General features: G+C 40.0%; 1 protein-coding gene across 2 annotated transcripts in view; it reads left to right on the forward strand.

The window, feature by feature from the left end:
* The window catches only part of GRIK1 (glutamate ionotropic receptor kainate type subunit 1), a 154,816-nt gene extending 127,995 nt beyond the window's left edge, over nucleotides 1-26,821 (forward strand). Inside the window, exons 10-17 of one of the 2 annotated variants that reach the window (XM_035115111.2) lie at nucleotides 263-466; nucleotides 1,393-1,616; nucleotides 8,761-8,879; nucleotides 14,596-14,813; nucleotides 15,222-15,447; nucleotides 17,579-17,829; nucleotides 20,184-20,349; nucleotides 26,336-26,460. In XM_035115111.2, coding sequence (XP_034971002.1) covers nucleotides 263-466; nucleotides 1,393-1,616; nucleotides 8,761-8,879; nucleotides 14,596-14,813; nucleotides 15,222-15,447; nucleotides 17,579-17,829; nucleotides 20,184-20,333 — 1,392 coding nt within the window. In that variant the 3' untranslated portion in view covers nucleotides 20,334-20,349; nucleotides 26,336-26,460. Of the gene's footprint in view, nucleotides 1-262; nucleotides 467-1,392; nucleotides 1,617-8,760; nucleotides 8,880-14,595; nucleotides 14,814-15,221; nucleotides 15,448-17,578; nucleotides 17,830-20,183; nucleotides 20,350-26,335 lie in introns of both variants that reach the window. The other variant, XM_035115110.2, reaches the window with a different exon arrangement.
* The last annotated feature ends 440 nt before the right edge of the window (nucleotides 26,822-27,261 follow it).

The following is a 27,261-nucleotide window of genomic DNA, read 5'->3' on the forward strand; positions in this document are numbered from 1 at the left end:
TATAAACAAACAAACAAACAAACAAACAAATAAATGTGAACTTTTCAGGGATCTTTGGGAAGCATTTTAGTTTCTTCACTAAAAATGTATAGCAGACTTTCGGTTCTGCCATAGTTTTATGCTACTGTGCTATTCTTTATATAGTATTTATTCTTCTTAAGTAGCCCGTGTACAATTTTATCAAGCAATTAAACCTTTCCTGTATTTTATCAATCACAGATGTACTCAATTTCTGAGACATGCCTTGTGTCTTTTCATGCAGGAAGATCCGTATGTCATGTACAAGAAATCTGACAAACCCCTTTATGGCAACGACAGATTTGAAGGGTACTGCTTGGATTTGTTGAAGGAGTTATCAAATATTTTAGGCTTCATCTATGAAGTGAAACTAGTGTCTGATGGGAAATATGGAGCCCAGAATGACAAAGGAGAATGGAATGGGATGGTCAAAGAACTCATCGATCACGTAAGATGGAATCATCTTCATGCTAGTCAACTAGCAATAGCTGAATACATATATATTTAAACTAGCAGGCCACTCTGTCTTTAAAAAAAAGGCAGAATAACCATTTGAGATGCAAGAAGAATTAGAATGGGAAAGTGTACATATACATATACTCAGGAATGAGTATGGTTATCAGTTTCTGCATAGAAACATTTTTTTCCTGCGAGAGCCAAATTTTCTTCAATGCGGTAAGCAGTTTAGCTGCATCTTATAAGAACTTTGAAGGCTCCGTGTCAACAGCCAAAGAAAGCTGGATAGATCACAAGGAAGTGGAAACCTATGACTACTTTTTCTCCATACACTGATTGGTCCACTGTATCTGTTTATCTTGCCACTTTGCTCCTCTAGGGTATAATCCCCACCAGCTTTCTTTAGCAGCAGGGAGTCTACATAGTTCTGAACAAGCAGAGTCAGCCCATTTCTCATGTGGTGAGCACAATGCATAGTCTAGACATGGAGACGTCTAATATGCGCATCACTTCTCTTGGAAGCATGGGTGGGCCTATTGTAGCCACAACCACATGAGGCCAAGATTATCTGCAGTGATACATTTGTATTTCCCACTTGAAAGTTTTGCTGTGAAAGTGTCAATCTGGAAGTCCTATGGGAAAAGGCTGCGACTGTTTTAATGCTTCTTCAAGGCATCACTGCACCACACATTCTGAATTATTACTATGAAATTAACATAGTTTGAATGATGCTATCTTTCCTCCCCATTGAGCTTCAATGAGAAAGTTGTTTTTCATTTAAATTTTATCAGTGCTTACAGTTATGGGCAAATGAATCTTATTTGAGTCAGTACGCTTGAGAAAAGTGAAGAAATAAAAAATGTGGGTAATTTTTTTTATATAAAAATGACAATATTATTTTCCATTTTTTGTCCTCAGAAAGCTGACCTGGCAGTTGCTCCTCTCACCATTACCTACGTAAGAGAGAAAGTCATTGACTTTTCCAAGCCCTTCATGACGCTGGGAATCAGTATTTTGTACCGGAAACCCAATGGCACAAACCCTGGTGTTTTCTCCTTTCTAAACCCTCTTTCTCCTGATATTTGGATGTATGTCCTCCTAGCTTGCCTTGGAGTCAGTTGTGTGCTCTTTGTCATTGCAAGGTAAGTTGAAAGGTCATGTTTAACACCAAGCCACATTAATAACTCCTTTACTATACATTGTACACTGACCACATACATTGTTCTTGTCTCCAAAAATAATAATCACATTATTTTCTGTGCACTATTCTGTACACAATATTGTGAACTCCAGAGCTTTATTGTTGTAGAAACAGGAAACAGAAGAATTTGTAGAGCAGCTGGGGTCAATTGGCATATTAAGAAAGGGTTAGTATTACCATATTAAGAAAAAAGAGTACTATGTTTTTATGAACACTTAAAAGCCCCTTTACATGGCATCGCTGGCTAAAAATAGCCAGAGTTAATAAGAATAAAATGAGAATATGCAGGGAAGGGATGGGACGGACGGACAGACGGACAGGAGGACATACCTTTCTACTCCTTACTAAATTGTGAAATGTCCCTTTGGTGCATATATTTCCGTAATGTGGTAACATTGTCAACACACTACTATATTAGCACTTGTTGGCATCCCTCTAGGCAGTGTGTATGGAGGTTGTAGACTACCCAGACAATGACCCCCGTCTTGGTCTCACTGATGTTAGCACAATGCTTCAGGTTACTTATGATGGTGCAGTTGAGAATAGAAGGGCTTCACACTATCTCTTGACTTGACTATGGCCAGGATCTGCAACATGTCACATGCACTGGGGGAGGGATTGCCAACTAGATATACAGCTTGGAGTTACTTTGTACTATAGTTTTTCTCTGCAAGGCATTTAACTAGTGCTTTCCAAAACATAACTGAGGGAAACATGAGATGCTTTGGATTTTTTATTAGATTTTTTTCAGTGGTCTTCCCTCCCACTACCTGATTCAACCCTCTGTGTCTTCTACAAAGCCTTTACTGAAGGTCAAGGCATCTTTGGCCTGGATAATGTGATGAAGCTTGTACAACCTACCTCCTCTGATTTTGAACACACACATCCCAGGCCTTTCCCGGGGGGGGGGGGTGTTCCCCTGACCATTGGGGGAGAGACTTTATGGTTGTGCAGGGGTCCCTACATGCAACACAGCCCAAGATCAATAGAATGGACATCATCGGGCCCCTGCAGAGCTTGTCTGAGGCCCAGGGCGGGAATCTTGTTCTTGGCATGACACCGTAACTCCAGCAGGCCAAACAGGACTCCCTGACTACCGTAGCTTAGTCCTCCGAAGCCCAGGGCAAGTGTACCTGGCTGCTGCCCACCACCTCCATGGACCTGTACATAACTAAACAGTGTCTTGCTGAGGCACACTGTCACAAGCAGAGTGTTGGTTTGCTTCAAAGACCACTTGCAATACATTTGCAGCAATTTCAGATGCCACCTAGAACATTTTCCAGACTCTTCCACAGTATGTGGGGATTCTGTAGCTGGCATACTGATGCAGAGAAGTTCTCTACAAAGTAAAAAGTTTGGAAACTCCTAAGTTACATCATAGTACTTTGAATAAATCAATTTGGTTCAACCAAAGTGATTTTCAAAGTAGATCTGCTATCAAACTGTACTTTTTAGGGTTGTTTCATACTTTAAAATGAACAGTTAGAGCAAAATATCCAAAAACCGTATTCAACTTAGTTGTATGTGTGTCAGAGAGAAAAGCAGAGAGTTAAATTAATGGTCTGGTTTTCCATGCAAATCCTAAACAAGGCTGTTGTAAGTGCAGCCACCGTTTACAGTCATAAACTCTGGCAAGCTCTGCTCACTGTACCATGAATAATAGATTTGACTCTGCATAGACCATGAGCTCATACATGACTAATAACAATCTGACCATCGTTGACAGATTTCCTTTGTCTTCTGTGTAATGAGCCAAGACTGAAACTAGCTCTATTCTCTAAAAAAAAGATGGGTGAAAATAAGTAACCTGCAACTTCCTCTCTCTTAGTAAGGGCTTGATTCAACAATGCCAACACATGATGCTCTGCATGAATGCCAATCTCCAAACGCTGACATATCCACTTAGTTGTAATCGCTAGATATGAGCATTTTTTGTTATTATTACCAGCTTTCTCTTCTGGCAAAGTGTTTGTGTCCTCAACAGTTATTTGAGAAGCAGATACGTAGCAGTATTTTCCTGACATGGAGATGAAATGATAGGAAAGGCTTCTGCCAGACATGAGCTCTTTAGGATGCAAAATGTTCTAACAGAAAAGAAAGGTGGAACCTCTAGTGCTTCCTTCCCTTTCATATCAGGACAAAATGTTTAGGTGCTTCTCCAGTTATTTGGAGAAGCTTTAAAGATAAAGGTTAAATGCTTTTAACATTCTAGAATTTTTAACGGACAAGCGAAGTGTCCAGACAACAGGTCAGGGGGCCATGGATTCCTAACTAGAATAAAAAAACACCCCACAGGGATCTTTGCAAGTTTACCATATATATTCGTGTATAAGCTAAGTTTTTCAGCACATTTTTAATGCTGAAATAGCCCCACTTGGCTTATACTCAAGTGAGGCAGGGGCGAACGAAGCATGAACAGTACCTGGGGCGGGGCACACCGACCATATGGTGCATGCACAGCACTGCTACGTACAGCGTGTGAGTGCACCGTCCGCACGGCGGCAGGATCACCTGCTCGCGGCTGCAGCCACCGCTGCCCGTAGGGGCGGTTTGCTGAAGGCATCGCAAACATCTGCACGGCTCTGCTCGCTCCCTCTGCCTCACGCGCCCAGCCCTTTGCCCCGCTTCATCAGAAGAGCCAGGCATCGGGCGGGTGTGCGAGAGAGGGAGAGCCGGGTAGGTCGCTCTCTCCGCCCACACGCACCTCCCCCACCCTACCCCACTCCGCCCAAGACAGCGGTTGTGACTCTGAGGTGGCAGCTGTTAGAGCATGAGCAGACACAGGCACAGATGGTGTGCCTCGGTGAGGCGGTGGCCTTTGCCACTGCTGCTGCGCCAGCTGCTCCTCCTCCTGCCACCTCTCCATCCTTGCTGTGGGGGTGAAGAGGTGGCAGCAGAGGGTGTAGCCACGAGCAGAGGATCCTTTTATTTTATTTTTCTTATTAACCCCTATCTGGACCCAGTGTTTCCCACCCTAGGCTTATACTTGAGTCAATAAGTTTCCCCAGGTTTTTGTGGCAAAATTAGGTTGGCCTCACCAACCTCTCCAGGATTGGCCGTGTCAGTATTGAACAATGGGCAGTGGGGCTGCACCACTCAACTAAATTCTCTCTGGCTGAGTCGCTGCAGCACACCAGGTGGAGAGGAAGAGAAGGGAGACAGGCAGGCGAGGTCAGCATGGTGCAAACACACCAGCAGAGCCAATCCATTTGCACTAGGCCAACCTTACTGCTGCCTCCACCTCTTTGGGTCAGTATGCAGCAGCAACTCAGCTGGAAGGAGGTAAAATGAGAAGCACAGCCCCACTATGTTCTCTGCTACTGCCCTGTATAAGAAATGGAATCCATAGAAGTGTTTTCAGAACTGTGAGCTATGATTTTGGACAAAAATAACTTTGGGATATATTATACTATGATTATCAGCACATGCTCACTTTGGGAGAAAAGATGGCTAAGGAGCTAAGGTAACAGCACACAAATTATTTTTTTTAAATGCCAGAACATTCTACTTATACTTCCAAATTGTTTTTTATCTTCCAAAGCTATGATTCTTTTTGCCATTCATTGGTGATATTGGTTGTCTTAGATTTTCTTGATCTTTTGTGTGCCAGATGTGAACTATTTTCCACATGAAATGCCTAAGCTATTACAGCAGTGCGATATAAATGGAAAAGTCATTTGTTTCTAATGATACAAAGCTTTTAGAAGCAAATTATATTGGGATTATTCTGTGGGTCTTTCTCAGTCCAAGAAATGTGCCACTTTGGGTGACTGTCTTTCTTGAAGTTTTCATTATGTTAAAGAAATCATTTTAACATAATATATTTGGAGTGTAGTTCAGTAATTCTACCTTGTTGTCCATTTTAAGAAGCCAGTATCTGAACAACACAGTCACACTTTATTTGCATTTTTGCAAACATCGCTATATTGCTTATGCAACCCTAGCACAAATGCTTTGCTTTTTAATACTGAATGCAGTATTAATAGGACATAAATGCACATATGTGGAGTGATAATTGGTTCTCTTCCTAGGGAGCCTATTGGTTGTGCCAGAATTGGAAAATTTTAGACATCATGCCTGCACTGTTTATAGAATGGGGCATCTAGAGGTAGATTCGATTCTGCAAGAGGGTCTTGAAGTCTAAAGAAAGGAGGGGAGGTTTTGTGATGTCCTGCAGCCTTGTGAGTGGTTTAACATATTCTTAATGCTGCTAAAGGATGTTATGTATGCATACTATTATGCCTAGCCGCAGCCACTGACTTCCGCCAAATTAGAATTTAATCCAATTTGATGTATTTCTTTCACAGCAGCGTCCTGCACAATATGTTAAGAGCCTCAGGCTTGCAATGAGGTGAACAGAGGAAGGTGAATTGGATTAGGTTTCAAATGCCAATTGCTCTCAATATTTAAAGGGCATTTATGTCTTTTATTTATTTTTACATTTATCATAACTATGTAACAGTGATTTCCTTGCATCTTACAAACAGCTAATACTACCTCAGATTGATGACTTTTTAAAAAGAAATAAAAGCTAGAAGCGGTGATAGTGACCAAGGACGCAACAAAATATACTGTACTTTTTGCTGGATACATCAGTCTGAAACAATTTTGTTGAATGTTTTCCTATGGTTGATGGAACATGCATTCAGTAAATCTAACTGAACCAATGTCAGTCCAAATCAAGGTGAACTAGACCTACAATGTAAGTCCTGTAGGTCTGCCTTCTGCTTCCTGTAGGACAGCCCTGCAGTTGACAGGAAATGCAACATAGTATGCCACATGACATAATTTGCCGTGAATCCCAACTTTGAGAAAGACATAATAATAATAATAATAATAATAATAATAATAATAATAATAATTGGAGTGCACCTTTATCTACAAGGTCTGAAGGAAGTTGCTCCTACTCAGCATTATGGATTATATTCCATGATTGTCCTAATCAGAAAAGACCCACTGAAGTTAATTGACATGACTAATTTAAGTTCATCAATTTCAATGGATCTGCTTTGAGTAGGAGTTAGTTGAATACAACCCTGTGTCAGTATTTTTTAAAAAGAAACCAGGTCCCTGTAATCAGTGGAAGTCCTTCATGGCTGTAATTCAGCATACAGATTTACTTCTATTTGACGGACAAGTTTTAGGTCCATCCATCCATCCATCTTTTGTTCCACAGATTCCAGATAGAGCACATAAACTCATTTTCTAACAAGGGAGCAAATCATACTAAGGTTATCTAGAGGGTTAAGCAATAGTGTGGGCGGGAGGTGACACAGATTATAGACCAATTTAGACTGGGTTTTAGAATTCAGTTGGAGTTAACTATTTCCCCAGCTCTTTCCCCCAGTGCATGCTGTCTGCCATAATCGTTTGCTCTCGAGAGACCTCCATACTGTGCTAGTGTTGTCCATTGCTGTCATTTTGAGTATAATAAGCATGCCGTGGGGGAGCCAACAATAAGTAGGCGATGGGTAGCAAGGGACAGCAGGTAGGTCAGCTCATTTAAAACTGTCATATGAGCAGGTGTAACTCTTGCCTGGAGGGCAGATAGAGCTCTGATGGTCAATTAGACTCAATGCTGCTATTCTTGTGCTTTAAATACAAGGACTTGGGTTTTTAAATGTGATTTTATATAATGCATGTATTTTTTTCTTGAAGCTATATTCTGCATCCTGTGTTACAGTTTTTTTAAAATTATCTATTGTACCAATAATGATGATGTTATTTAACTAACAGCATCCTAAACTAAAAACTGTTTCAATTAGTGCCTTCATTATTATCAGTGTTCATTGCTTCAAGCCTAGCACAGCACTCTAGTTGCAAGAGTGCATAAATTCAAAGCTTAATTATATTGTTAAAACAGCAATTAAAATGTACTGGCATGACATTGTCAATTAAAGCCATATTCATAAACATCACAATAAAAGTATGCCCTACAGCTGTGATAATCAGCAACAGGCAGGATTCTGTAGCTAGGACAGTCCTAAAATAATTTTGTGAAGTATAGATCACAAAAGAATATAGTGTCCATTTTCTGCAAGAACTGAGGCTATCCGTTTCCAAAAGCGTAATTTATAATTTCTTCCATTGACCCCTATAATACTTGAGCACAAGAACTCCTTCACAATCAACCAACTTTTATTAGCCATCTCATTTCTGGAAACACGTGTCATAGATCAGCAAGTAGAAATAGATTATTTCTATTTTTCTAGAAATGTGAAACATAGATACAAGAGTTAGGAAGAGCCTCGCATCTGGCACCACTGGGATATATGTGTGAAGCTCCTGCATAATGAGAAGATGAGAAGAGTACTTGTAGACACGAAAGGGGTGTGTGGTGGACCATGTCCAATTATGAATCCACACTATGTACTCAAGTGTTCGGAAATATTTCACCCCTTCAAAATGAATGTATGTGGTCAGCACAATCCTGGTATTCACAACTGCAGTATGAAGCATGAATTGACCCTAATTTGTGGCGCCACAAATATACACATCTGAGTAGTTAACTGGATGGAAATGATCCGAACATTTATGTGGATCAATTCCTTTTCCAGAAATCAAGCTGTTCAGGCTGAAGTCCTGTAATACTTACTTGGGATCAAGTCCCACTAAACTCATTGAGGCTTACTTCTGGGTAGGCATGCATGGGGTTGCACTGCCTGCCTGGAGAAAGATGAGAGCAAACTGGAGAGTACCATATTTGGCAAGAACACAACTAGGGCAACGGTCTTCTCTGCATCACAAAGAGTCTTTAAAATTATTGTTCAAGGGTCACCTGGAAAGCAAGTATTTGGAAGCAGTTTTCCTTCTCTTTGAAAAGTGTGCTGGGCTTATTATAATCAAAGTACAATTAGTTAAGGCATGTGACTGACTCTGGTGCTCTAAAACCTGCCTGCTGCATTGCCAAGCTGCCTTGGAACTTCTATGCTGTGGTTGTACATTTATGAATATGGCCTTAATTTTCTTCCCTTTTGTTTTCCTCATTAATCTTTGCATTTTGCGCATTGTTCAGCAGGTTTGCTGGTGCTGTCTGTATTTTTTTTAATCTGATGTTTACAAACTGTTTCTGTTAACTACCACAGGTTTACACCCTATGAGTGGTATAACCCCCACCCGTGCAACCCTGACTCAGATGTGGTGGAAAACAATTTTACTTTACTTAATAGTTTCTGGTTTGGAGTTGGAGCTCTCATGCAGCAAGGTACACCGGTTACACCTCATTACTGCACACATCCCACAGTCTGCTCAAGAGCTTCTGTGCTGGTAAACTCCACCATTTGTAGCTCTAGCATATACTGTAAAACCTGATCTACACAAGAGACATGCAACAACATTGTATATATTAACAATTAAAAAAGGGGTCCGGGGAAGAAATTAAAACTTTTTAAATCCAAAGTAAATCTACTGAAGGAAAGCATGCAATAAAATGCAAAGGTTTTATTTATATCACATGGTTGTACTTTGATAGGCAAAATCTAAGGAGCAAGGTAGTTTTGGTGTTGTTTTCACTGAAAGCAGTAATCTATATGAATCAAACTACAGAAGAAAAGACTTTTCAATTAGACTTTATGCCATTATAAAACACTGATAAGGCAAGGTGGTTTTTTTTTAATAGGGCCACAATACATTTTGTGGGAATCATTATTTCATGAGCATTTGTCAAACTTCTATTGCTTAAAAATCCCCAAACTTAATTAATCACTTTTCTGCAGGTCTTTATGGTTTTGCCTCTTGTAAATGCATCCAGCCTTTGACACCCACAACGTCCTAACAGCTGTTGATTCTGGAAACTGCACAGAGATGCTCATTTTACAATGAAAGGAAATGAGGTGCAATAGACGTGAAGAATCAGCGGTGCATATACTAACCATGTGTGTATATGATGTGTTCATTCTGAGGCTCCCATTAATAAGCTTTTGCCTCTCTGTGAGGTGCGTGTTCAGAATATATGTTCAATCATTGTGAACCCCCTCAAAAAACCACACACTGAGAAAATCATGAGAATAGTGAAATGTTTAATAAAGGCATGCAAGTGAAAACACCCCTAGACCAACTCAAAGAACAATTAGTATGAGGAATAACAATTGGGGTTGAGTAGAAATCAAACATCACAACTACATAAGCCTGATTTTGCTGCTAACACCAGTGGGAATTTGGCCATTGATTCTGTTCCCTGTAGTATATTAGGCATTTCTTGGGCTAAGTGGGAAGGTGGGCACATGTCAAGCACAGATACTCATAGAATGGATTCTATCCAAGATGAATTGAAAAATCAGCTTCTTGTTCTAGTTTGTCAGTAAAACACAGACTAAGGTTTTACAGTATTGGACAGGTCTATAGTTGTGAATGCTTTGTGTGTGCAAGTACCCAAATACATTGTGTTCTGAATGGCCTGCCATTTTTGGAGTTTACCATCATCCACAGCAAACTGTGGGATGCCGTGCCTACTAGTTACCACTACCTTGGGTACATGACAGTCAGCCCCAACCAGACTCTGCTTGTCTTTGAAGAAGCTTTAAAAGCAAAAAACCAAAATTGTAAGTTGAAGCAAATGTTTCCATGTACAAACTTGTGGTACGTGTGGACTGTAAGTGCACCATCATTAACATGTAGAGTCTGAACAAGAGATGAATGGTTGCTAACCTCTGCATCTATTGTTATGCTCTTTCTTGTTAACAGAAGCTGCTTGTTGTGCTTGATTGGAAGCCACTGGTTTATTACATTTTAAAATGTGATGATCAGACTTTCTCTTTTCTACAGAGCGTGAGCAAAGTCTGGATCAGGATTGGCTGTCATGTCTGCCATAAAAAGGCACTAGAGAGTCTTCAGCAAGTATTGTCTGACTCTGGTTCTTAATAATAGCATTATTTTCTCACACCTCTTATTTAGGTTCTCTATACAAATACAGCATATTTTCTTTGAAAGGTTATCAAAATACTTGGCAAATTAACTGACAATGTATAGAAAGCTACACAGGTCGTGGCTCCCACCTTACTAGTCTATTTAATGACAGTGAAATTCCTCTGAAATGAGTATACAGTACCGTGCTGCTTTTAATAGCAGTATCTTATGAATGAAATAAAGCTAAGGCTGCAGTCCCATGTCCATTTATCCCCCTAAACTCAATGACACTCTTCCTTTAGACAGATATAGTATTTTAGTGTCAGAACACAAGCCTGTGCTTGGTAACAAAATTGCAATAATAATAGCAATAGTAAGAATAAAAGAATTAAAAAAAGAACTCCATAGGGCGTATGCAAGAAAAACACTAACCCGTGAATGTGATCAGGCTGTTAAGCATACAGTATTCTGAATCTTGGGTCCCCTGAAGAAAACCTTCTGATCCAGCAATTTTCTGCATGTGCCACAACTCTGATGCACATATAGAACTACTAATTCACAAGTGTTTTAGCTCATGCACTTCACTGGGATGAATGGGGCAACAATAAAGCTCCACACTTACAGGTCTGCTTCCCTCAAAAAGATTATTAGGGGAAATTGCACATAGAGGAGCTTCGTGTGTGCATCAGAGCTTGCATGAAGCTCTGGACTGAGGCAAAAGACAGCAATGATTTCTCTTGAATATATTTTTAAAAGATCTGCATGCTACCCAAGTAGGTCCAAAGGTGTTCATTCTTTAGCTGTGCTGAATCAGCAATCAAAATTTGTAAGTCATCATGGTCCTATGAGCCAATTGCTTGCCTTCAGCTTCTTACTTGCTTAAGGCAATTGCTGATGGTGTCCACTGACACTTTACAAGCTCAGCAATTTTAAACCTAACCAAATCTAAAAGAGGTAAAATGGAGACTTTCTGTTTTCACTCAAGCAACTGAGTTCCTTATGAAAGAAAATCAGAGGAAAGAGAAATTAGAATTAGCTAGAGGTTGAAACCTTTCAGAACTTCTCGGTGTTTTATTATGGAACACCTATCTAGGAAGCCAATTTTCTTGATGATTCTTCCAAGTAACAATGGTCTCTGAAATGTAGGTAGCCATTATTATCATCTATATTCATTAAAATGAGGCATTAAATCAGTGTCTACATAATTTATATTCCTTTGCTGAGCTTTTAGTAAATAATGTTTTCATGAAGAACTGAATCAGCACTCTTTGCAGCTGCCTCTTGCACTGGTTTAGATCAGCTGCAGATCAAATCGAAGGGCATCACCCCTGGAAGAATTGGTGTGTGTAAAAATAAATTGTATTGTTGGAGTGCCAAGGAAAAGAATTATAGTGGAGATAAAGATACTGGTTTTAAAAATAACATTTCTGATATTAATAGGAAGCTTTGGCTGCAATCCTACATCTACTCACTGGGAAGTAAGTCATGTTAAATTCAGGAAGGACTTGCTTCTGAGTAACGAGGAGTACAATCCCATTGAACAGTCACTATCCAGCTCTTACTGTAGACAACTAGTGACCCTGGGCTGAGATGATCATTCATATCCAAAACAAAACAAACAAATCAATTTAGTTCAGTGGTACTCGCATGAGTATTGCACTTTAGCTGCTTATCTGCATTGGGTGCACACATGGAAGATTGCCTCTATGTGCAGATCTTTGCTGGATCAGGCTGTTAAATTTTTAAGCAGCTCTGCATGTGCCATAAATATGCAGATCTCAATCCAAAACTCAAGCAATATGTCAGATTACCAATCTCATTTACAAAGAAACGTGTTTCGCAAGTATTGGAAGTTATCGTTCCATGTACATACATAGAATACAACACAAAACGAAAGAATAGAATCAGAGGCACCTACTTAACTCTAAGTAATTGGAGCAAATTCCCATCAATTACGCTCAAAATGCCTACATCAACATGCTTGGAGCCTTGACTCATTCTTAGCGCAGACATATTGATATAAAGAGAAGTTTTATTTTTCAGCTATCATTTGGAAAATGATGGTCCTTTTTCAGCCATACAGTTTATAAACTAATAAATCTGCCAGGGCCATCGATCTTTTTTATTCATCTCATATAATTGTCTTAGAAGCACTTCAGTGCCAAAAAATGTTTGCTGAACAAATTGTATCAAGTGTTTAGTATCCAGCTCAAAATTTGACCACGCTGATGTCTGCTTTAGTCCAATAAGCATTTAAGCATGTACTTTGACTCAACTGTAAATTCAGTAGGAGCAGAGACTTGCAGTTAAAGAGAAGATACACATACGATACCAAGGCAGCTCACTGTGCTGTAAGTGGCAGAAAATGTGATTTCCCAGCTGAATTGAACAGATGAGCATACAGACCCTGCCCGGTTCCTTGTTCTCTCCCTTTTTGCTACATCCCTCTCTTATACCTGGTGAAAATTAGCAAAGCTCTCTACTGGCTGGTTCCCAAAATGGGGAGCCACACTAGATGGGATGTTAACTGTGTTGATGTACTTGGTGTGCTCAGTTTTTATTATGCAAATACAGGGTCAACCCAAACATGAGGAGGAATGAGACAACTGTTTTGGGCTGTGGTCAAAGGGAAGCAGTGAACTGTCCCAATCCCAAGTGCCCCCAACTCACCTCATTATTGGCCAGTAGTCCAGCTGCTGCTGCCAACACTACTAGATGCCACTAGTGAGAAGAGGTAGTGTGGCAGCAATATTTCTGCCTGCCTCTGGTGGCACAATCCCTTGTTCCAGCTCTGTATAATAGTAGCTACAAGGAAGCCTGAGCCCACCTTGCACCTATGAGGTGGGAAAGTTTAGCAATGTGTGCGAGTGGGAGCTTTTCTTGAAAGGTAATTAACTTCATGTTTTGCCCAGAAGCTGGAGGGTACTTTGTTAATTTCCCCTGGATAAAGCAGGAATAGGAAGGGGAAGCAAGCAAATACAGGGAAGGCAAAGGGAATGGAGAGGGCCGTGCTAACATCTTGAATCAGTATTTGATTTGCTAATATGCTTGTCTGTCAGCTCAGCCATGAAGAGTAGACTGACTTCATGATGCTTCAAGAAAACTTTTAAGAATATTTCTGTCTTCCGTGCATTGAAAGGCTATGCAGGGCAAACAGGGCTGCTTCTGACATAACATTTTGACTTGGCAGTGATTTTGAAGTGGTCCTGTGAGAATTTGTTAATTCTGAAAGGCCTATATGTCAGCAGGCTCTCTAAAATGGTTACAGTATATATATTTAATGGGATCACTTCAGAAAGTCATCCAATGAGCACCAAATATTAAGTTGGAACCATTTTTACTGGGGCAGGGATGGGGAAATGGGTTCAAATTAATGCACTAAACATATAGATAGAACTAAATCTTTAATGTGGGGGAAGAATTTTACTTTCAACAATGAAATAACATGAACATTATCCATTTACTGTCCTAAGCTTGCTGCATCTTGTGTTGCTTCACCACTGTTGTCCATTATGGCTTAGGGTTCTCACTTTTAACTGTCCCTAAGAGCTCAACTGTATATTTAAAAGAAAATTTATGTGTTTCCCCCCTTTTCCCTCTTACCCATTTAAGCTCTGTAGCTGTTACTGAAGTAAGCCTATTCCTCCATGTGATTTTGTGGTACCAAGCCATTACTGAAGTGGAAGGAAAATCATTCACATTAATATAAGTTCCTAACCACATTTATTACAGTAATGTCAATGAAACTTACATCTGATTAAGTGTGTTCAGCATCACAGCCCAATTATGTTACTGGGATCAGCAATTTAGATATATTATTAATGACAAAGAATTTTGGGGGGTGAATTTGGAATTCAGACCCAAGGACATCCATGTGTTTATCATTTAGCATTCATACTTCTTTTTCAAAGTATGTTTCCTTGTTTAGTGTTAACTCTGTATGTCTGCGATTATTGCATCAAATCATTGTAGTCTGTTGTTTATACATTTAGCATGTTCCAAACGTAAGTCCGTAGAACTAGTTTGACATTTCTTTCAGCCTATTTTAATACAAATGTTTTGATGGTGTTATATAGGATCTGAGCTCATGCCAAAAGCTCTTTCCACCAGAATAGTTGGAGGAATATGGTGGTTTTTCACCTTGATCATAATCTCATCCTACACTGCTAATTTGGCCGCCTTCTTGACTGTCGAGAGAATGGAATCCCCCATTGATTCTGCAGATGATCTGGCAAAGCAAACTAAGATAGAATACGGAGCTGTTAGAGATGGCTCGACTATGACCTTCTTCAAGGTAAGATGGTGCCAACATTGGTTGCATTATCAGGTGACAATTTTTATTGAACTAGATAGTAAATGTGAATGGAGAAAACAAATGATATTCCGATATTCGTATCGGAATAGCTGCGGGAAACTGTGTGTGACCTGCACTGTTCCATTGCCAAACCCAAAGATCTTTGCTCAAAGCCATACTGCTCAGTCTGCAAAGGAACCCTCCATTGCACAAGCAGCCCAAAATAGATTGGCGCCACCAGCAAAATATAGCAAAATATATCTGAATGGAAAAGATTCCCAATTCTCAAAAGATTCTCCTACACTCAACAACTAGAGCTGATGCCAACTAGCCATGTGAGGGTGTTTTTGTTTTTTTAAAAGTGTGTGAGTAGGATCTATTTCTGACACTTATGACTTCTGTTCTTAGAAATCCAAAATATCAACATATGAGAAAATGTGGGCATTCATGAGCAGCAGGCAGCAGACAGCGCTGGTAAAGAACAATGACGAGGGAATCCAGCGTGTGCTCACCACCGACTACGCTCTGCTGATGGAATCAACCAGCATAGAATACGTCACTCAGAGGAACTGTAATCTCACCCAGATTGGAGGGCTCATTGATTCCAAAGGTTATGGCGTAGGAACTCCCATTGGTGAGAAGTATATGAATATCAGTGGTGACAGCTAGACTGTGATAGATAAATTAAAATCCGTTTTATCTGACACATTCACTGCTTTGCAAGAGCTCTGGTATTTTATATTATTTTATTATATTATTTTATATCCTCTTCTCATTTTAATGAGAAAAAATGAAGAGGCATTCCAAATCGTTGGAACTTTTCTCCCTTAGAGGTTCAACTAAAACCCAGGCCTCAGCAGCAGCAAGATCAATTGCTTTGACCTGGTAGTTTTCAGCATTTCCCTGCCCTCTTTCCCTACCAGCTATTTTTGCTTCCTCAACTGTGCTTGCCTTTTTTAAGGCACCAAGGTGGGCTACTAGGGCAGCCAGGCTGGGGCCTTTTTCATCAGAAGAAGTTATAGATGGAGGTGGTTAGTTTGAGGGGGACAGTTTCTTTTGGTTAGTTTGAGGGGGATTAGTTTGAGGGGGACACTTTCCTTTCCCCTTCTATACTTTGAAACCATGCCTGGCACTCGCCAGATAATTGCTCCTCAGTTTCCTTGGTCCTATAGAGGAAAGAGTAGATTTCATGGGAAGTGCAGGCCTCTCCTTGCAACATCTAGCAGCTTATTCTTCTCCAGATTGACAATATGCAGGCTGCTCTCAGAAAAAGCAAGAGTAAAGCCAGGCACAAGGCCTCTTAGGGAAAGCCCAGCAAGGCCCCAGTCATCTGGGTACATTGGACCACACCTAGCACAACAATGGCATGTTTTGCATGAAAGGGAGTAATTCTAGGGGAGCCCTCTGGGCCATGTTCTCCACATGTGTAGGGCTACAACCTTAATATGACTAATAAATACTTTCAATAATTTCAGTAAATTTGAACAATTGTGTCAGTTCATCATTCCAGTTTAATGCTGCTGATTTTTAATATTAGGATTCTAGATTAGCCTTTAAGACCAGGTTTATCCAAGTTCTCTTAATTTGTAAAGTATTGTTGCATTTTGACTAATGTTCCAGACTGTATTTGAATTTCTTTCATGACAGCAGTCATCAACCACTGCCCCCAGGAGAAAATGCAAAAGTTCCAAGATAATGATTGATGCACTGTAAAGATTTCAGGGCAGTGATAAAGATTCTATGCTTCAAGCCCCAAACAATGGAGGAATAAATTAGAACAGATGGTAGCTCCTTGGGGAGAACGTATGCATCAGAAATACAGCTGGGAAATGTAGTTATAAGAGGTTTCTTATATGATTAATATGAATTTAAAGAAAGATTTGGGAAGATATATATGTGTTTATGGTGAAATCAATAATCTCAACGTCATCCACACAATTGAAACAAGCAAGAAAGTTAAAATATTTCATAAACTACAATGATTGCAAAGTCAACAAACTCAAATGTTTTCTTGCATTTTTGCTCTGCAGTGTTATCTTTGTTGTTAAACTGCCAACAACAACAAAACAAATGCACAAGATGACTGATGGGAAAGTCAGGTTTCTCCAGGATTTACAGACATGTGGCAACTTTGTCAGCCTTGCCACTAACAGGAGGTGTTGGTTATAGGAATGGATAGAAAAGTATATTTTGTCCAAATATTAGGAAAATATTCTTCTATATAGATGGAAGAGTTGGAAAACCAAAACTCCAAGGCACTTTCTACATTTATAATAAGCACGTTTCAGGATTGAACTCTTAACACCAAGAACTTTATCTGTGATTAAGGTCTGATTAGTGCTGAATAAATTAAAGGTTTAGGTGTCTGGCTGTAATACAACTTTCCTTTGGGATAAAGAGCAGTGTTATCCAATGAACAGAAAGTTGGATCTCAGGTCAAAGTCCTACTAAGCCATGAGATCAATGGCTGAACAAAGAAATCACCAAGATTCAAAAAGATTAAAATGAACTATTGCCCATTCCGTGGTATAACAAGCAATATGAGTAACCAGCATAAGTAACATTGTGACAAAGTCTAGTTCTGGATGCCTTGAATGCACACTGTATATTTTAGTGCTCTTAATAATGTCAACTTATTAATACTACTACTACTACTACAGCTATACAAAGAGCTGGATCAGACTGGTAACTCTACTTTTGCCTGTGCTCTTGCCTGAATGTCATATTCAATCCTTCTTGTTTTGCTTCCCTCCCACCCTGCCCAGGCTCTCCTTACAGAGACAAAATCACTATTGCCATTCTCCAGCTACAAGAGGAAGGAAAGCTGCACATGATGAAGGAGAAGTGGTGGCGAGGCAATGGTTGCCCAGAGGAGGACAGCAAAGAAGCCAGTGCCCTTGGTGTGGAGAACATTGGGGGCATCTTTATAGTGCTTGCAGCAGGACTTGTTCTTTCTGTGTTTGTAGCTATTGGAGAATTTATTTACAAATCAAGGAAAAACAGTGACATTGAACAGGTAGGTCGAGTTTGAGTGGGTCTGTATGGTAAAAAATTGTGTTCGCATGTGGTTTGAGATTGAGAGACTGAACCCCAAAACTGCTCCCTCTCCATAGATTCCAAAAGACTATCTTTGTATACAGGGTCATTTGCCAGCAGCAGCTGTCAAGGTTATGTTGTGACCTGGCAATACAGTACTTGCCTCTTTCTGCGTAACTGCTTCATTGCAAGGCAGAATGCAGCACTTAAGCTACCTACTACCTAAGAAGCAGGTCAAGACCCAGGTTAGGTTTTTGCAGGCTTTGGCATTTCAGTGTGAGAGCTCCCATAGGAATCTCAGCTTTAGAATAGGCTCTATGAGTCAAACTCCTCCACTAACAGTCTGCCAGACTTTCTGGCACTGCCTTGTGTACATTTGTTAATGAGGAGAGGGAAGTACCAAGGGCTCCATCCAATTTTTAATACTTGGCAAAACTGTGCAGAACTTTTTGGCACAGTCAATGTTGCGCACAGTTGTTGTTTTATTGTCGGAAAGCAAGCATAGGCTGGCTTGGAAGGAAATAAGGCAGAAATATTCAGCTCTGGATGTAGTCTTGCTGTATTTCCAGCTGGAAATGTATGTACCAGTTGATTTGGGACACCCTATAATGACACCAAAGCAGATGATCGAGAGCTAAATTCCCAACAGCAGTACAAGAGAACAGTGCCTCAGCACCTGCTACTCAAACAGAGAGGTTACAATGTGTTGCTGACATGCCCATCCTAAAAGCTGCCAGAGTGGCTTCAATTCAATACTGTACTTCTGGAAAAGCCGTGGCCAATCCTGAGATTATAGCATGGGTGTTTCCTTTGCTATGCAGCAACAGAGAGAGCTTTCCAGCTCTGCTCGAGTAATGCAGGAGGCTGATGCAGCCACTATGGCTTTGAGGGTCTGTATGTCTGAACCACTAAGGATAGGATCAGCCTGCTATTTTGAAATCTATATTTATAAACCTACCTTTGGAACATCTTTACTTTAAAATTAGCAAATAATGCATGGCGAGTTGCCTGATAGATGGTCGCTTTGTTATTAGAGCAACTATATAATACAGCAAAGGTCAGTTGCTTCTATGCAAATTCTGCTGAAATGACTGGGGACTGCACAAGAAAAGTGCTTGCTGGGCGGCATCTGTTAGCTACAGACTTGAAGCCAGTAAGAAACAACACATTCATTTCAGTGGAACTGATAAACTCCTACTATGTACAGAGCAGCATTCTGTGCATCACAAGAGGAGAATTCTGACATAATACATATCATATTTATGTAAAATCAACTCACTGTACGGCAGAAACTTGTAAAGAGCAGGGATGGATGAGCAGCTGCCCCTATTTTATTATGTAGGTTGGTAGGTTCTGCCCTGTCTGCCTTAAAAATTACCTTGAAAATTTTAGAAAATTAATGTTGGCATAACTTTCTTCTTTGTTTTCATTATGAGATTATGTGCAAATGTTAATGGTCATCAGGATTCCTTTTTGCACTCTGATTTAATCAATGTACACATGCTAATCTTATCAAGATTCCTTTTTGCATGGTGTCAGCAGAAATTGGGGGGGGGGGTGGAAGTACATGCTACATATGGCATCAAACTCTCTGCATGTGCAGAATTTTGAGAAGTCAGAGAATCAAACCCAGAAAAATGGTGGATTGGTAACACATCACTGCCACTCTTTTAAAAAGTTCAGGTAACTCAAAACTCCAGAATCTCGGAGGAAATCTCATATGCATCCCTGATGAATGGTAATATGGGTATTATTCTACTCTTCTATCTTCTCAAATAATTAAGAGAACTGTGAAGGGTAAAGCATTCGTACAGATTGCTTGGTTCTTGAAAATATGAACATTTAATAATCTAAAGTACAAATATACATGATCTTCAAAGGTTAACTTATGGCACCTCCAGACTGCCACTATTTTGCGGCAGGAATTAAAGCACACACTGGAAGTTTAGGTTTGCTTAATGAACCGTGGATTAAAGGGCTCTTTCACAACAACTCCATTTTTAAATGATTTTTGTTGTTTGGAAAGAGATAGGGAAATACAGTGAAAAGTATAGAATGAACAAACAGGAAGACATACAAACACCCTACAAGCAAATCAGGATGAATGCTCAGTAATCAATCCCCCACATAAGCTTTGTGCAAGAAAATCTTAATGAATGCTCAATAAACAGGTTGCCTGGAGGGGCCATTAATTTTTCATATTTTTGACAGTTTTCATTTCCCATGTCCTATAGTTTTGGTATCATTCTTACTTTAAACTTTCTTGTTGGTTTGCTTAACCATTATTATCTTTATTTTTCTTTCTTCCATCTTTTCCTTTCTGCATGCGAAAAGGCCTTTTGTTTCTTTTATGGACTGCAGTGCAAGCAAACTCATCCATCCAACTCCACTTCTGGGACTACCTTATCTACGGAGTTAGACTGTGGCAAATTAATTCGGGAGGAACGAGGGATTCGAACACAACCCTCAATCCATACTGTATAGTTACAGTAAAGCAAAGGTGTGTGCACCTAAGGCATACCTCTTCAACAATGTACATTAGCAGGAAACCATATTTTGGATGGAATCCAAAGAACATGGTGGGTTGTATTCAACACAGCACTAAGCTAAATCAGCGCAAGGATTTCTTCACAATGGAACTTTCCTCTCCACAGCCCCTCTCTAAATCTCTTCTGGGTTCCCCCCCCCAAAAAAAACCCCAACCTCTGAAGCAGATTTGAGTAGAGAATGTAGGGAAGGGAGGGAACCCCCTTTACACTTGCTAATCCTTCTGCCAGCACAACTATTTAGTTGAATACTACCCACTGTGTCAAAGTCAGTTCTAGGCTAGAGTTTCTTATAGAAAATAGAAAATGGCTTTTGAAAGTGAGAGGACTTTCAAAAGCAGGTTCTGGTATGTTATCATGGACTGCTTTTCAAAAATTAAAAAAGAAAAATCCTACTAGGCATACCTACCACTTGAGTGTCTAAAATACTTCTTTTAAGCTTTTTCTACCAAGGGGACCCAGGTGGCTCTGTGGGTTAAACCACTGAGCCTAGGGCTTGCTGATCACAAGGTCAGCGGTTCGAATCCCTGTGACGGGGTGAGCTCCCGTTGCTCGGTCCCAGCTCCTGCCAACCTAGCAGTTCGAAAGCACATCAAAGTGCAAGTAGATAAATAGGAACTGCTACAGCGGGAAGGTAAACGGTGTTTCCATGTGCTGCTCTGGTTCGCCAGAAGTGGCTTTGTCATGCTGGTCACATGACCTGGAAGCTGTACGCCGGCTCCCTCGGCCAATATTGCGAGATGAGCGCGCAACCCCAGAGTCGGTCACGACTGGACCTAATGGTCAGGGGTCCCTTTACCTTACCAAGGCTTTATGTTCAAACTGTTGGATGATTCTCCAGTCATCCTGAGAACTGATATAGTTAAAGATGCATTCTAAATGCCAGCGTAACAGAATGTTATAATTAATAACTGTTGTTTGGTAAAATACAAGATACATAGGAAAGGGCTCCTGCACATCAGATGTAATCCCTATCCACAGTGCATTGTTTTGGAGCAGGCCTACATTCCCATTCTCTTTTATGAGGATATTAATTCCTATCTACATTGCAAGGTCTGTTGTCTTGGATCACCAGTAATGTGCCTTGCTGCTTACATCTGTTTTTGGATTGGGGTCAATAAATTTTTACCATTCTTTTTGCATGATTCAGCATTTTCAGGTAAGACGAATTTGCTTGCATTATATCCTGGCAGAACTAATTAGAGTACCAGCACCTGAAACCGAGGGTTTTAGATAATAAGTTTTATCCTGCACTAAAAGCCAATGCTGTTCTTTCTTATCCAATCATAAGCTTTCAGGTGCCTGTTGACTTCTGAGAACTACCCCCACGGATACAGACAGTTCCATTCTTTCCTGACAGCTTTGTGTCTGTGAAGTCAAGATTTTGAAAAAAAATAATCATATATTTCTAACTAAAATCCAATTGATAGAATTTACCAAATAAATTGCAGTATTTATTTGTCATAAAATATCTAGACTTCACAAGCCAGTAATGAATCCGATTTCCAAATTACTCTAGTATAGTATCATAATGTACAGTGGTACCTCGGGTTAAGAACTTAATTCATTCCTGTTCTTAATCTGAAGCACCACTGTAGCTAATGGGGCCTCCTGCTGCCGCCGTGCCGCTGGAGCACGATTTCTGTTCTCATCCTGAAGCAAAGTTCTCCCGAGGTACTATTTCTGGGTTAGCGGAGTTTTTAACCTGAAGTGTTTGTAACCCGAGGTACCACTGTATCTGATAACACTGTCCATTTTCATATCACTTCAATTAGTTAACCTTACTTTGTGCTTCAGCCGTGTTGTATTTTCCAAATACAGTTATGAGAATGTTTTGGGCAAAATGCAATGCTATCTTGCAAACTCATAAATACACTCAATCCAGTTGGGGCCATTACATGTGTGAAAGCATGCTCCCATGCATTTAGAATGGGAAACTGCTTGCACCAGCTGTTTCCCTTCCCTGATCCAGCACCTGGAACTGTGTTTGCAGAGCCCATTTTTAAAAACTGAAATCTCACCTATCATCTGTACTATAGCCAGTATAAATATTGTAGAGTTGTGGTCAACAAAGTTTTACTCAGAGTAAGTTAAAGGTAAAGGGACCCCTGACCATTAGGTCCAGTCGTGACCGACTCTGAGGTTGCAGCACTCATCTCGCGTTATTGGCTGAGGGAGCCAGCGTACAGCTTCCAGGTCATGTGGCCAGCATGACAAAGCCGCTTCTGGCAAACCAGAGCAGCACATGGAAACACCGTTTACTTTCCCGCCGGAGTGGTACCTATTTATCTACTTGCACTTTGACGTGCAGGAGCTGGGACTGGGCAACGGGAGCTCACCCCGTCATGGGGATTCCAGCTGCCGACCTTCTGATCGGCAAGCCCTGTGGTTTAACCCACAGTGCCACCTGTGTCCCTACTCAGAGTAGACCCACTGGAATGGACATGATTCTGTTTGAGCCACTCCTTTCAATGCATCTACTCGAGTAAATATCACTCATAATTTGTCTCTCTCCACCTCCTTAAAATTCTTCACTTTCCACAGTTGACAATGTTTGCAGTAGGTCCAGGACTTACTGGGAACCCACTAAGGACAAAGATTTCACAACACACTTAGGCAACTTGTTAAACTTTAAAACTGCTCACAAACTTACACCCCAGTTATCATTGCTTCTATTTCAGAGCTAAGCTGATTTGAGTGGAAAGTTATTGTGATCAGAATTGTAACCTTAGACATCAACAAAACTTTTAGTTTAAAATAAGATTCAAGGAATGACACGGTGTCATCGGTTGACTACTTCAAATTATGGTCCTAAATGCTCATTCCCTTTATTTACACAACATTGCACTTTCCTCCTGTTATGTAACCATCAGTTTGGCCCAAGGCAGCAGAGTAATAATTTAATTTAATTTAATTTAGAGCAATACTTTTATGAATTCTGCTTCCAATTTATGCCATCGCCAATTGATCAACATTTCTATACTCTCCTTGACTTCCATGTTCTGTAAGCTAACTAAACCATGGCTACAAGCTGTGTATCAATGACTCACTGTTTTCTCTTGTATTCACTTTACCTTTGTATCTTGTTTATAAATTCCATGTTATAAAAAAAGAATCTTGGCAAAGGAAAGAAAACAAGTCAATGGACATGTTGGATGTATTTCTGACAGGCATGCAACTTGCACATGAGGTTTGCATTCAGCTCCCGTGTAATCAATCTGGCAGCAGACCAGGCAACCCATTAGCCTGACTTTGCCCTTGCACATTATATAGTTCATGGATTTTCAATATGAGTGGTACCAGAGTCACACAACCATTTGCTGACAGATGCACAACAGCCTTTTCCCCACATACAGCTAGGGTTGCCAGACTCAATAGAGGACAGGACTTCTGTGCCTTTAATTGCCCTCTCTTTTGAGTTTGGAAACCTTAAAGAGAAACCAGCAGACCCTTTGCTTGGAAATTAAACAAAGGGTCTGCTGGTTTCTCTTTAAGGTTTCCAGACTCAAAAGAGAGCAGGGCAATTAAAGGCACAGAAGTCCTGTCCTCTATTGAGTCTGGCAACCCTACATACAGCTCATTATCTCTAGATTATAGCAGATGTGTCTTTTTTATTTTTACTATTTACAGACATGGACACTGCTCATTGGTTGTTTTTAAAACAAAACAGAAACTCTAATTTATCCAATTAAGATAAATTTGAGCGTATTACTGAAAATTTTGATACCTTTCCATCTCCATTTTCCTTACAATTCTGACATAGAGCATTTCAGATGTACTCCATTCCCCCCCCCTTGTTCCCACATGATCAGAACAGTTTCTACAATGGGTATCTTGTGGCCCTTCAGTTGGCCCAGGCAGCATGTCCAAGTGTCAGAGATTATGGGAGTTGTAGTCCAGCAACATCAGCAGGCCCTAAGAATAGCCACTCCTGCTCTAAGCTTTTGGATTTATTTTTAAATTCTTCCTTTCCTGAAAAGCAAACGCTAATTAAACATTCTGAGATACCTTCCTTCCCATATTCTGTGGGAAACAGACTCATTCTGAATCAGACAACTGATCTATCAAGCTCAGCATTCTTTACACTGGCTGGCAGCAGCTTTTGAGGGTTTCAGGTAAGTTTCAATGAGCTGTGGTTTTTCACCGCAAGCAATAATTTCTGTTGTCCATCTGTCCATGCATGACATAGACTAGAATTTAAAGAAAAACACCACTTCCAGCATAGCAATCTTCACAATCTGTTTCTTTGTTTTTAAACAAAGGAACTAAAAACTCCCATTTCAGTGTAGTATATGGGAAGGGAAAGAATGAAATCCCTGTTGGCTGCCTAGAAGTCTTCCTACATACCTCAACAGGCTCAGTAAATTATAGCTCGAGTCCTTTCCAGTTTCTTTCTTGCAATTTAGTCTCATTGTTACAAAAGAACAATTGATTGCAATTCTTGAGACGAAAAAGGAAAAAAAATTGTACATGGGTTTCAGAACTCGGCTTCTGGTATTGGCACTTGGCTATATAATCTGGGTGCCCACAAATGTTTATTACTGTTAATCTATTTCTTTGTTACTTCTCACCACTACAGTGATATGTTGCTGCTTAAAACGTTCCTGTTTAAACTGTTCAAGCATGAAACTTATCTAAGAAGTTCTAGTCACTCTTTGAAAGAAAGAAAACAAGCATTCGTCTTGCTCCCTACTTTTCAGTTTATGACACAGACTTAAACAGGAAAATAAAGCTTTAGAAAAGCCTTTTGCTATTGCATTTTGGTCATGCTGAAAAAAGCATGAAAAAAGTTCAACACAAAAGACAGAATTTTGACTACATTTTTTGGTACAGTAAGGGGCAAAATGTACAGTAAGGGACAAAATGACAATGAGATAGAGCAGGTGGTGAGCAATATAATGAGCAACCAAAATAAGACTAAGTACTTGGGTGTAAGCTGATTTTGTTCTGTTGAAGTCCATGGTAATGAACTAGCTAAAATCCCAAAACTTGGATTTTGATCAGGACGTGCAAGTTTAGCCCAAACATTTGTACTAAGCTGAGGTCCCAATCCTAGCTTCATTGCTGCCTCCCTTTGTCAGTTATTCAGAGGAGTCTTCAAGGGTGGGAGAGTTCACTCATTGCGCTGGTGACAAGAGTGAAAGGGGTATTTCCTTGCATTACTTAGGCAATGTTGTGCTGATTCCCTCTCTTCTTGCACTCAACTGAACCTGGTGAGTCACTGCAGCACAGCAAAGGAAAATAGCAAAATTCATCTGGTTGCCTAATCAATGTGGTGGTGCTTCCCTTTCTTCCAGTCCTTTGATGGGGCTCACTTCTCTTGTGGAGTCAAAGTTTGAAAACAGCTGCAGAATAACAAATTAAATGCATGGTTCAGGGTTTTCAGAAACCCACCACAGCACAAGCACCATTTTGCTCCAAAGTATTGATTTTGTAATATTTTGGCTCAGTGCTATTTAGATTAAAATGTATGCTGATTAATAGTTTTTTTTAACTGGCAAGACTTTGCAGTAGGATGCAAGTTATAAGTCTGCTAAATCAACAAATCTTGGTTATCCTCATTTAGATTTTTAAGGGTCAACCTGAATTCCATCTGAGGCTGGGTATTATTAAATATGTGATTCTACTCTTTTGCAACCCTTATTTCTGTGTAATGCCAATTAGGCAGATTCCCAGCATTGGGACATACACATTTCAATAAAGAAGCAACCAATATTTACAATTTCTGGGGTCATAAAGAATCCTTTACACATCACACCCCTAATTCAATTCTGCAAATTCACAGTAATAGTGGAAGAAATCTAACTCAATGAACTGAGATACTCAAACTTCCCAGTTAGTACGTCCAGAATCTAGTTGAAAATTAATTGTGCAAAATAGGGTGACAATCTGTGCTAAATGTAATTCTTAATTATTTTTCCATCTCCCACCTTCTACTAGTGTCTTTCTTTCAATGCCATAATGGAGGAACTTGGAATTTCACTCAAACACCAGAAGAAATTAAAGAAAAGGACAAGAACTAAAGGGCGGTCGTCATTCACAAGTATCCTTACTTGTCATCAGAGGCGGACACTGAGAAAAGAAACCATGGCTTGAATGAATTCAACTTTCCCCATGAAAGAGATCTGGAGTAAAAGGCAAAGCGAAAAACTTTTGATGCCTACCAGTCAATTGTATGGAGGGATTTTTAAAAAGAGACAGCTTACATCTCAGAAATTCAGTGTGATTTCCCCTTTTTTAATCTCAAGGTGGTACAGCAGATTCAGAACTCACATAAGACTGATGTACTACAAATCACCCAGGAAACGTCTCACTTTTACTTTTGAAATGATTTGTATGGTCACCTATTTTGCATCTCTCTCTACTACTTCCCCATTCATTGCTGTATGTGCTTTCTAAATGAATAAAAACAGGGATTTTTCAGTATGGAATTATTCTTTCACTTCCTCATCAGAAGTTACCTGACATTTTCTTCTTCAGCATAATTACACTGAACTCAGGTAGCTGCCATACAATGAAGGTCAAACTGCCCTGAGACCCTTGGGTATAGGGCAGTATAGAAATTAAATAAATAATAATACATAATCACTTAATAATGCAGCATGCTGCTTTATATCTTGTTTTTCCTTAAATTATTATATATAGAACGTTATTCAGCCAAAGGCCTGGTTATAGAGAAACATTTTCACCTGGTGCCTAAAGATATGTAATAAAGGCACCAGGTGAGCTTCTGTGAGGAGAACATTCCACAAATGGGGAGTCACCACAGAAAAGGCCCATTCTCATGGATGAGGAACACAAATAAGGGCCTCAGATGATGATGGGGAGAAGTGGTCCTTGACGTATTGCAGTCCTGAGCCGTTTAA

Source organism: Zootoca vivipara, chromosome 4, assembly GCF_963506605.1.
Source record: "Zootoca vivipara chromosome 4, rZooViv1.1, whole genome shotgun sequence".
In the NCBI taxonomy this organism is placed as follows: Eukaryota; Metazoa; Chordata; class Lepidosauria; order Squamata; family Lacertidae; genus Zootoca; species Zootoca vivipara.